This window comes from Oncorhynchus keta, chromosome 30 (genome assembly GCF_023373465.1).
Source record: "Oncorhynchus keta strain PuntledgeMale-10-30-2019 chromosome 30, Oket_V2, whole genome shotgun sequence".
Lineage (NCBI taxonomy): Eukaryota > Metazoa > Chordata > Actinopteri > Salmoniformes > Salmonidae > Oncorhynchus > Oncorhynchus keta.
The window spans coordinates 23397372-23409418 of record NC_068450.1 but is presented as its reverse complement, the minus strand read 5'-3'; the positions used below and the strand labels follow the sequence as shown (position 1 = coordinate 23409418).

The 12047-nt window shown below is 40.9% G+C and overlaps 1 protein-coding gene across 1 annotated transcript; it reads left to right on the top strand.

Annotated features, from left to right (window-relative positions):
• The first annotated feature begins 719 nt into the window (after positions 1-719).
• Positions 720-8017, top strand: rab33a (RAB33A, member RAS oncogene family). Its single transcript, XM_035744048.2, has 2 exons — positions 720-1091; positions 6322-8017. The coding sequence occupies exons 1-2, from the start codon at positions 822-824 to the stop codon at positions 6769-6771; spliced, it is 720 nt and encodes a 239-aa protein (XP_035599941.1). The 5' UTR covers positions 720-821; the 3' UTR covers positions 6772-8017.
• Positions 8018-12047: the final 4030 nt, after the last annotated feature.

The window sequence follows — 12047 nt, the reverse complement described above, 5'->3', positions numbered from 1 at the left end:
CTGAGGCATGCTTTCAGATTTTATGCAAACCATTTGGAACAAATGAGCCTTTCATAGAGGGCGTAAAATGAAGCTTTGTGTGATACAAATGTTCTAATTGTTCAACAGAGCTAATCAAAATGGAGACCCAGCAACTAATTCTACCAGCTGTGAATGTATTTAATACATTGTTAATACATATTTGGGAAATTTCACTTAATGACTAGACCTACATATTTATTTATAATAGGCCTAGGATATCCAGTACAATGTGGAAAATATGCATCACTGGTGCACTCACTTACATGAAACCTCTCAGTATTGATTTTCACCTTAAAAGCTGTATTATACTTGACACTTGTCTTATCTGGACAACAGGTAAGAGGCCAATGCATTTGCACCATTTTGGATGATGGCATCTGATCAGCTGAATGGATCACATGATTTTTCAAGTGTGAAATCAAACCTGAGTGAAATACATTTGTAGGTTACATTTGAATACATGTAAAAAATCAAATGTCTATGGCAGAGGAATAAACAATATTGACAGATGTTGACAATCTAAAGATTGTTAAAAATTAGCCTACTGTAGCCTTATTAATTTCCTCTTTTATATAGGCTATAAATCACATTAAACATTACCATTGTGTTTACTGACTAGAAACTATTTTCTATGCATATTTACAGTATTTGTAAATAGGGGAACATTGTATGAATTGCATTTTGCCTTCTTCAATGAAGCTGCTTGTGAGGGAGTGGGTCGCTGTTGTTGCGGTGCCTGGCTGCCTCACCTTCCCCCATCCGCGAGACCAGTGCACAACTGTGTACATCATTTTAGCGTAATGGCAAATGAATCTTTTGGAAATGAGGGAGGTACCGGTTCGAGAAACTCAAGAAATACACATTTCACATCATCTGTGGATCTCAGCACGTCCTTAGATTCAAGTGTTCAGACTCGAATATTTAAAATAATTGTAATCGGGGATTCAAATGTAGGGAAGACCTGCTTAACCTTCCGCTTCACCGGGGGAAGCTTTCCCGAGAAGACGGAGGCGACAATCGGTGTGGATTTCAGGGAGAAAGCAGTGGAAATAGAGGGCGAAAAAATTAAGGTAATAGCCTAATTTAGCATCTGGTCGGGACAGGGTCGTTTTTATTTGGGTCAATTTACCATTTATGTGTTCGGCTTTAACCGTTATAAATCTATGCATGACATGTCAATAAACAGAGTAGAGAATTATTTCTCTCCCGAGTCCATCAATTTATATTTAATGGCCTGTTAGGTTGAATCTTTTGAATTAATAGATCCTTCAGCAATGTTGGCATGGTTCTCAAATTACGGAATTTACCGTTTAATTTCAGATCACCATCACATCCCCAGTTCACCAACCGTTCTCTGCAAGGCCTAGTAACTAAACAAAAATATAAACGCAACATGCAACACTTTAAAATATTTCGTTGAGTTACAGTTGAGAAAATCAGTCAATTTAAATTAGGCTCTAATCTATGGATTTCACATGACTGGGAATACAGATATGCATGTTGGTCACCTTTAAAAAAAGGGCCTTTACAATGGGCCTCAGGATCTCGTCACAGATTTTGTGCATTCACATTACCATCGATAAAATGCAATTGTGTTTGTTGCCCATAGTTTATGCCAGCCCATACCATAACCCCACCGCCATCATGTGGCACTCTGTTCACAACTCCATACACGTGTTCTGCGGTTGTGAGACCTGTTGGACATACTGCCAAATTTTCAATTGTTAGGCGGCTTATGTTAGAGAAATGAACATTACATTCTCTGGCAACAGCTTAGGTGGACATTCCTGCAGTCAGCATGCCAATTGCACACTCCCTCAACTTGAGACATCTGTGGCATTGTGTTGTGACAAAAACTGCACATTCTAGAGTGACCTTATTGTCCCCAGCACAAGGTGTACCTGTGTAATGATCATGCTGTTTAATTAGCTTATTGATATGCCACACATGTCATGTGGATGGATTATCTTGGTAATGGATAGACGCTCACTAACAGGGCTGTAAACAAATTTGTGCACATTTGATAGAAAAGCTTTTTGTGCATATGGAAAATGTCTGGGATATTTTTATTTCAGCTCATGAAAAAAAATGGGACCAACACTTTACATGTAGCGTTCACACTTTTATTCAGTGTATATAAAAACACAAAATGTCAGTGTAGTATAACCTCTGAATGCCCCTGCCCCAAACATGACCTAATCCCAGTGTATCTAGCAACAGACAGTGACATCGATAGATATTGTGATGTTTTTACAATATTAGCGCTTCATCATGACTTCTCATTGAGAGTCACCCTCAAAATAAACCTTTCCTCGGTATGAAAACATTAGCAATAGAGCATCTTTGTTCAAGTAGTTATTTTATTCAGAAATGGAAGACACACTAATACAGTCTTCAAAATATAGTGCCTTCCCACAGGGCACAAACTGGTTGAGTCGGCGTTGTTTCAATGTAATTTGCCAACATATTGTGATATGGAATGGGTTTAATTAAAACGCATTGGATTTGCAAAAATTCATCAACAAACTTGTTTTGAAGGGGAAATGTCAACCCCAGGATTATGTCATCATGGGAATCAATTTTAAACAGTTGATATAACATCGAAGATTTGCCTATGAGATAAAACTAGTCGCTAGGCATCCAGTGTTAAACGAGGCCAGCCGTGCTCAGCTTTCATATTTGTCAGACTCTTAGCAATGTGCTATTGTGAGAATCCTCCACTGAAAAATTAAATAGATTCACTGTTGCAATAGATTCACTGTTGCAATCAGTCATTTCAAATAGGTTTAACAGTAACCATACTTGATGACTTCACATGCTATATAGGCCTAAATAGTATCATTAATGATATTGATTCATCAATAGCTATTGTTGCAATTCAACCCAGAATTCAACTAAAAACAAACAATAGGTCTAGGGTTTCAAGCTCTGGTTGATTTCAAATGTAATATGTGGGGGGGTAATGTGCGGGGTAAACAGGCAGTGCCTCGGTGGTTGTCGTCATTGGTCTTTTTGGCATCACCTCCTCCCTGTAGGCTGTCTCATCATTGTTGGTAATCAGGCCAACTACTGTTGTGTCGTCTGTAATCTTGAGTTGGAGTGCGTGGCCACGCAGTCATGGGTGAACAGGGAGTACAGAAGGGAAATGAGCACGCATCCTTGTGGGGCCCCAGTGTTAATTAAGGATCAGTGAAGTGGCGTTGTTTCCTACCTTCACCACCTGGGGGAGGCCAGTCAATGTTCAGGACCCAGTTTCACAGGGCGGGGTTGTAGTTGTAGTCAATGAACAGCATTCTTACATAGGTATTCCTCTTGTCCAGATGGGATAGGGCAGTGTAACGACATCATCTGTGGATCTGTTGGGGCGGTAAGCAAATTGAAGTGGGTTTAGGGTGTCAGGTAAGGTGATTACGATCCTTGACTAGTCTCTCAAAGCACTTCATGATGACAGAAGTGAGTGCTGCGGGGTGATAGTCAGTTCAGTTACATTTGCTTTCTTGGGTACAGGAACAATGGTGTACATCTTGAAGCACTTGGGGACAACAGACTGGGATAGGGAGAGAACACTCGAGGGCGGCATTTCTCTCAAGCAGACATTCACAGCTAAGCTACAACAACATTTCTCTCATTCTGCCACTCAGACAATCTGTTTCATAATCAACACAAATTGGAACCAAAGCTAGTAGGTATATCTTGTTTAAATGGTGATATTTGTTTTTGTTGACAAAACAATTCAATATGACTTACCATTTTTTTATGTTGGACTTACATCTCCAAAACTCAACCAAAAATAAAAGTAAAATGGGATTAAGTCAGTGGCTCAGATGGAGCTATCCAAGCAGTAGCTCTCCTTTAAAAAAATGTTGATATTTGATTGCCTGGTCAACAACAAGTCAAAATTAGTTTTATTATAAAGTTAATGGCCTAAAGAGTAACATATGTGACCACATTGAGGTTACTGTATCTATGTCCTTTTATGTAATCATAGAAAGTGGTCAAGATAGCACCTGCGACCTTCGCATGCTATAATAAAGCAGTATTGATCACTATACTATGCATAGGGTACATACTGTTAATGTAAGCTCAACAGCAGTACAGGTCATGTGGCTGTGCTATTAGATGAAGGGCAGTGATGACACATGAAGTTAAATAAATAAAATGTCAGTCATTGTATTCCTATTTCAACTTCGCTTTTATATGGTTGAATCCCAGTGATAAAACATTTAGATGAAAACTAAACCAAAAATCTGACTTTGTTCCATTGTCATTTGGATGTGCTTTTAGATGGTTGAAAGCGCAGTGATAACACATTGTGAATGAAACTAACTTGTGTCTGTCTTTGAGTGAATGACTGTTGTAATTTCATCTGTCAACATCTCAACCAGATATTACTCAGTTGTCCACGTTGAAATGACAGGTGTGACCAGTGGGTTTCATCTCTAATGATAAAAGCATCCATGTGGAATTATTCTAATAGTCTGCCCTTTTGGGAATGGTTCATGCCCACAGGCCGCATAACGCAATGGTCCTCCAAACATAATTGTTGCTTACCCGCCAAGAGGTGTACATAACACCCTGCTACACTCAACTCCCCGTGGAGTGAAAGAGGTATGTGACTGTAGGTGCAGGTAACAATGACAGAGGTAGAGAATATTACCGTTGACAGGGAATTTGTTCTCTTCACACAGTAAAGTGGCCAAAAAGGTGCTGGACAGAAGAGGCAGCAGCATAGCCTAGTGGTTAGAGCATTGGACAAGTAACCGAAAGGTTGCAAGATCAAATCCCCGAGCTGACAAGGTACAAATCTGTCGTTCTGCCCCTGAACAAGGCAGTTAACCCACTGTTCCTAGGCAGTCATTGAAAATAAGAATTTGTTCTTAACAGACTTGCCTAGTTAAATAAATAAACAGAACCAAAGTGAAAGTTAAAGTCCCCGCTCCTAACTTACCTGCCTACCCACCTACTCTCAATGCCACCTGGCACAGGGGGTGGTCCACCCAAGTCTTACCTAGTGTGCCTAGAAAGAGTACATACAATGGGTATATGTATGCCTACAGGCCTCTTGCCTAAACACTCCCACGGTGCTTTCCTGGGAACAAATGTAACATAAGTCAACCTCCATGAACAATTTTAATAAACCAAAAACACTAGGTACTATACGCAAACACATACCTCTCTAGGCTACAAAATACTTTGCAACAAATTTACCAGACCAGCACATACCAAGACACTCTCCCTCATAACAAAGGAACACTGGCTTTTAAAGCTGCAGAAGGAGTCGGTAATTGCAGACAGCTGTATCCCCTGATGAGAGGGCAGGGTCAGAGCTCCAATCTGCAATGGGGCCGACCAATCAGCTGCTTAAAATCCAGGAAGCCATCCTGAAACACACACATACAAACACATACAAACCCACAACAACACTGAAACTGGGGAACTTAACAATAATGCAATGATCCTCCAAACATAATGCAATGGTCCTCCAAACATAATGCAATGATCCTCCAAACATAATGCAATGATCCTCCAAACATAATGCAATGGTCCTCTAAACATAATGCAATGGTCCTCTAAACATAATGCAATGGTCCTCTAAACATAATGCAATGGTCCTCTAAACATAATGCAATGGTCCTCTAAACATAATGCAATGGTCCTCTAAACATAATGCAATGGTCCTCCAAACATAATGCAATGGTCCTCTAAACATAATGCAATGGTCCTCTAAACATAATGCAATGGTCCTTCAAACATAACGCAATGGTCCGCCAAACATAATGCAATGGTCCTCTAAACATAATGCAATGGTCCTTCAAACATAACGCAATGGTCCTTCAAACATAATGCAATGGTCCTCTAAACATAATGCAATGGTCCTCTAAACATAATGCAATGGTCCTCTAAACATAATGCAATGGTCCTCTAAACATAATGCAATGGTCCTCTAAACATAATGCAATGGTCCTTCAAACATAACGCAATGGTCCTCCAAACATAATGCAATGGTCCTCTAAACATAATGCAATGGTCCTTCAAACATAACGCAATGGTCCTCCAAACATAATGCAATGGTCCTCTAAACATAATGCAATGGTCCTCCAAACATAATGCAATGGTCCTTCAAACATAACGCAATGGTCCTCCAAACATAACGCAATGGTCCTCCAAACACAACGCAATGGTCAGCCAAGGTTGTGTGTGTTTACTGTGATGCATTATCTAGAGATGTTTTCCCATTTCTCTCTGACCAATACACACGATTCCTCTCTGACCACTGGATGTGTTATTACTCCTCAACAGGTTCAGGTGTGGGACACTGCAGGACAGGAGCGCTTCAGAAAGAGCATGGTAGAACACTACTACCGCAATGTGCACGCTGTCGTTTTCGTTTACGACGTCACCAAGATGGCCTCATTCCAGAACCTGAAGACGTGGATCCAGGAGTGCAACGGGCACCGTGTCTCACCCACTGTGCCTCGGGTACTGGTGGGTAACAAGTGTGACCTGGTTAGTCATATCCAAGTACCCTCCAACACTGCCCTCAAGTTTGCAGATGCCCACAACATGCTGCTGTTTGAGACCTCAGCGAAGGACCCCAAGGAGAGCCAAAATGTGGACTCCATTTTCATGTGCCTGGCATGTCGGCTGAAAGCCCAGAAGTCCCTGCTGTACAGGGATGTTGAGAGGGAGGATGGAAGGGTTAGGCTTTCACAAGAGACAGATGTTAATAAGAGTAACTGCCCTTGTTGAGGCTCCTCCTCTCTGCAATGATTCCTTATCTCCTTGTAATACTGCTGTGACTTGAATTGAACAATTTAACATAGACAACAAAACGTGAAGATACTGTTCTAATGTTAACACTTCTTGAAAGAATGTGCCTGCAGTTATTTCAGTTTTTCTTCTTAAAAATTATAATAGTGTTTTGCTGTCTGTCTGTCTGTCTGTCTGTCTGTCTGTCTGTCTGTCTGTCTGACCCTCTCTTGTTTTACTCTCTTTCTTTGATATGTTATCATTATCACATTCTGTAATAATGGCCTTAAGTCAAGAGAGGTCATCCTGTGGTGTTTGTAAAGTATGTTAATTTATTTTGTATTTGAGTTGTACGTGTCTGTACATGACTGCTGTCGGTATTATCATGTCTGTACATGACTGCTGTCGGTATTATCATGTCTGTACATGACTGCTGTCGGTATTATCATGTCTGTACATGACTGCTGTCGGTATTATCATGTCTGTACATGACTGCTGTCGGTATTATCATGTCTGTACATGACTGCTGTCGGTATTATCATGTATGTACATGTCTGCAGTCGGTATTATCATGTATGTGCATGACTGCTGTCGGTATTATCATGTATGTGCATGACTGCTGACGGTATTATCATGTCTGTACATGACTGCTGTCGGTATTATCATGTCTGTACATGACTGCTGTCGGTATTATCATGTATGTACATGTCTGCAGTCGGTATTATCATGTATGTGCATGACTGCTGTCGGTATTATCATGTCTGTACATGACTGCTGTCGGTATTATCATGTATGTACATGACTGCTGTCGGTATTATCATGTATGTACATGACTGCTGTCAGTATTATTGTTTCATGCAATATACTTGTGTGTAACATGATTGTCACAATCTCACAAAGGGACTTTCATAAAGACTATTTGCGCTTCAGACTGACGTACTGTATATGTGCTGTAATCGTTTTACATTTGTTCAGTATATTTATTTGTTTTTTAACTATATTTTAAGACATATCCACTAATAATCCTTCAGATCGAATTGTCATAACCATAATGCAGAGGATGGGGAGGCAACGATGCTAGTTAGCCCAATACCCTTCCCCCGCCCCACCAGGGGTTTCTCTGGCTTCAGGTCTGCTATTTCTGCTTTCTGTTTTCTCTCCATTGATCATCATCATATTTCTGATCGTCATCAAAACATTCAATTTGTGACCGTTTCCTGTCTTTGCCTCAAAATTAAATATTCAACAAATATCATGTGTCCTTTATTGCATTTTGCAGCTGGTGATCACAGAGCACATACTACTAAAAATAACGTTTTGAGGTGAGGATCTTTCACTTGACACAATTTTCAAGGTTATTAAAAAAATGTAGTGCAAAGAATCTCCACTAGATGTTGCAGAAATTGGTAGTCGCAGTCTGACTCATGAAAATAACATTTCATATTACTTAGCCGAAGAGTAAAACTTTACATACTTCATAATATCTCAATTGTTTATTGGATCGTTTGGGATATTTATTGGATCTGCTCATAAGTCAGTGAGACACTAAGCCTGTTTTAAGTATCTTAGTGCTCCATATTAGTCCCCTCCTGTAGTCTCTGTTCACCCACGACTGAGTGGTCGCATACGACTCCCAACACCATCATTAAGTTTGCTGACAACACAACGGAGGTCGGCCTGACGACGATGAAACAAGACACCGACGACGATGAAACAAGACAAGTGACAAGACAACAACCTCTCCCTCAATGTCAGCAAGATAAAGGAACTGATCGTGGACTACAGGAAATGGAGGGCCGAGCACGCCCCCATTCACATTGACGGGGCTGAAGTGGAGCGGGATGAGAGGTTCAAGTTCCTCTGTGTTCACATCATTGTTGTGCCCACATGAAGAGGGCACGACAACGCCTCTTCCCTCTCAGGAGACTGAAAATATTTGGCATGGACCCTCATACCCTCAAAATGTTCTACATCTGCACCATTGAGAGCATCTTGACTGGCTGTATCACCGCTTCTTATGGGAACTGCTTGGCATCCGAGTCCAAGGCGCTACAAATGGTAGTGCATACAGCCAAGTACATCACTGGGGTCGAGCTCCCTCCCATCCAGGACCTCTATACCAAGCAGTGTCAGAGGAAGGCCCTGAAGATTGTATATGACTAGCCACCCAAGTCATAGACTGTTCTCTCTGCTACCGCACGGCAAGCAATACCGGAGCACCAAGTCTAGGTCCAAAAGGCTTCTGATCAGCTCTACCCCCAAGCCATAAGACTGCTGAACAATTACTCAAATGGCTACTCAGAATATTTTTGAACGGACTCTCTTGCACACTCACACACACTACACTGACACTCCAATACACACCACACACACACGCACACTACATACGCTCACACACACAAAACACACACACACACATGCATACATATTGATGCCACATACACAGTCACACACACTCTCACACTCTTTCACACTCTTCACATATGCTGCTGCTACTGTTGATTATCTATCCTGATTGCCTAGTCACTTTTACCCCAACCTACATGTACAGTTGAAGTCAGAAGTTTACATACACTTTAGCTAATTACAAGTAAACTCAGTTTTTCACAATTCCTGACATTTAATCGTAGTAAAAATTCCCTGTCTGAGGTCAGTTAGGATCACCACTTTATTTTAAGAATGTGAAATGTCAGAATAATAGTAGAGAAGGATTTATTTCAACTTTTATTTCTTTCATCACATTCCCAGTGGGTCAGAAGTTTACATACACTCAATTAGTATTTAGTAGCATTGCCTTTAAATTGTTTAACTTGGGTCAAACGTTTCAGGTTGCCTTCCACAAGCTTCCCACAATAAGTCGGGTAAATTCTTGCCCATTCCTCCTGACAGAGCTGGTGTAACTGAGGCAGGTTTGTAGGCCTCCTTGCTCGCACACGCTTTTCAGTTCTGCTATCAAATTTTCTACAGGATTGAGGTCAGGGCTTTGTGATGGTCACTCCAATACCTTGACTTTGTTGTCCTTAAGCCATTTTTCCACAACTTTGGAAGTATGCCTGGGGTCATTGTCCATTTGAAAACCCATTTGCGACCAAACTTTAACTTCCTGACTGATGTCTTGAGATGTTGCTTAAATATATCCACATAATTTTCTATTTTGTGAAGTGCACCAGTCCCTCCTGCAGCAAAGCACACCCACAACATGATGCTGCCACCAACATGCTTCACAGTTGGGATGGTGTTCTTCTTTTTTCTCCAAACATAGCAATGGTCATTATGGTCAAACAGTTATATTTTTGTTTCATCAGACCAGAGGACATTTCTCCAAAAAGTACAATCTTTGTCCCCATGTGCAGTTGCAAACCATGTTCTGGCTTTTTTATGGAGGTTTTGGAGCAGTGGCTTCTTCCTTGCTGAGCGGCCTTTCAGGTTATGTCGATATAGGACTCGTTTTACTGTGGATATATATACTTTTGCACCTGTTTCCTCCAGCATCTTCACAAGGTCGTTTGCTGTTGTTCTGGGATTGATTTGCACTTTCGCAGCAAAGTACGTTCATCTCTAGAAGACAGAACGCGTCTCCTTCCTGAGCGGTATGACGGCTGTGTGGTCCCATGGTGTTTATACTTGCGTACTATTGTTTGTACAGATGAACGTGGCACCATCAAGCGTTTGGAAATTGCTCCCAACGATGAACCAGACTTGTGGATGTCTACAAAAAAATTCTGAGCTCTTGGCTGATTTCTTTTGATTTTCCCATGATGTCAAGCAAAGAGGAACTGAGTTTGAAGGTAAGCCTTGAAATACATCCACAGGTACATCTCCAATTTAATAAAATCATGTAAATTAGGCTATCAGAAGCTTCTAAAGCCATGACATGTTTAAAGGCACAGTCAACTTAGTGTATGTAAACTTCTGGCTCACTGGAATTGAGATACAGTGAATTAGAAGTGAAATAATCTGTCTGTAAACAATTGTTGGAAAAATTACTTGTGTCATGCACAAAGTAGATGTCCTAACCGACTTGCCAAAACTATAGTTTGTTAACAGGAAATTTGTGGATTGGTTGAAAAACGAGTTTTAATGACTCCAACCTAAGTGTATATAAATATCTGACTTCAACTGTACATATTACCTCAATCACCCCAACTACCTCATACCCCTGCAAATAGACCCAGTACCAGTATTTCCTTCTTTTTTTGTGCAAATATTCTTACTTTTTAACTCTGTGATGTTGGAAAAGGGCTCATAAGTAAGCATTTCACAGTACAACTGTTGTATTCGGCACTGAGCTAAAGCACCTTCCAAAAGTATCTCCCCAACATCATCAATGATGATAGCTGCATACTGAGCTACAGCACCTTCCAAAAGTATCTCCCCAACATCATCAATGATGATAGCTGCATACTGAGCTACAGCACCTTCCAAAAGTATCTCCCCAACATCATCAATGATGATAGCTGCATACTGAGCTACAGCACCTTCCAAAAGTATCTCCCCAACATCATCAATGATGATAGCTGCATACTGAGCTACAGCACCTTCCAAAAGTATCTCCCCAACATCATTAATGATGATAGCTGCATACTGAGCTACAGCACCTTCCAAAAGTATCTGAGCCCCAACATCATTAATGATGATAGCTGCATACTGAGCTACAGCACCTTCCAAAAGTATCTCCCCAACATCATCAATGATGATAGCTGCATACTGAGCTACAGCACCTTCCAAAAGTATCTCCCCAACATCATCAATGATGATAGCTGCATACTGAGCTACAGCACCTTCTAAAAGTATCTCCCCAACATCATCAATGATGATAGCTGCATACTGAGCTACAGCACCTTCCAAAAGTATCTCCCCAATGATGAACATCATCAATGATGATAGCTGCATACTGAGCTACAGCACCTTCCAAAAGTATCTCCCCAACATCATCAATGATGATAGCTGCATACTGAGCTACAGCACCTTCTAAAAGTATCTCCCCAACATCATCAATGATGATAGCTGCATACTGAGCTACAGCACCTTCCAAAAGTATCTCCCCAACATCATCAATGATGATAGCTGCATACTGAGCTACAGCACCTTCCAAAAGTATCTCCCCAACATCATTAATGATGATAGCTGCATACTGAGCTACAGCACCTTCCAAAAGTATCTCCCCAACATCATCAATGATGATAGCTGCATACTGAGCTACAGCACCTTCCAAAAGTATCTCCCCAACATCACCAATGATGATAGCTGCATACTGAGCTACAGCACCTTCCAAA

Excerpts from the sequence above, each read along its gene's own strand:
- rab33a (XM_035744048.2), top strand. The coding sequence starts at position 822 with ATGGCAAATGAATCTTTTGGAAATGAGGGAGGTACCGGTTCGAGAAAC. Across the intron at positions 1,092-6,321 it reads TAGAGGGCGAAAAAATTAAG|GTTCAGGTGTGGGACACTGC; the intron begins GTAATAGCCTAA and ends ACTCCTCAACAG.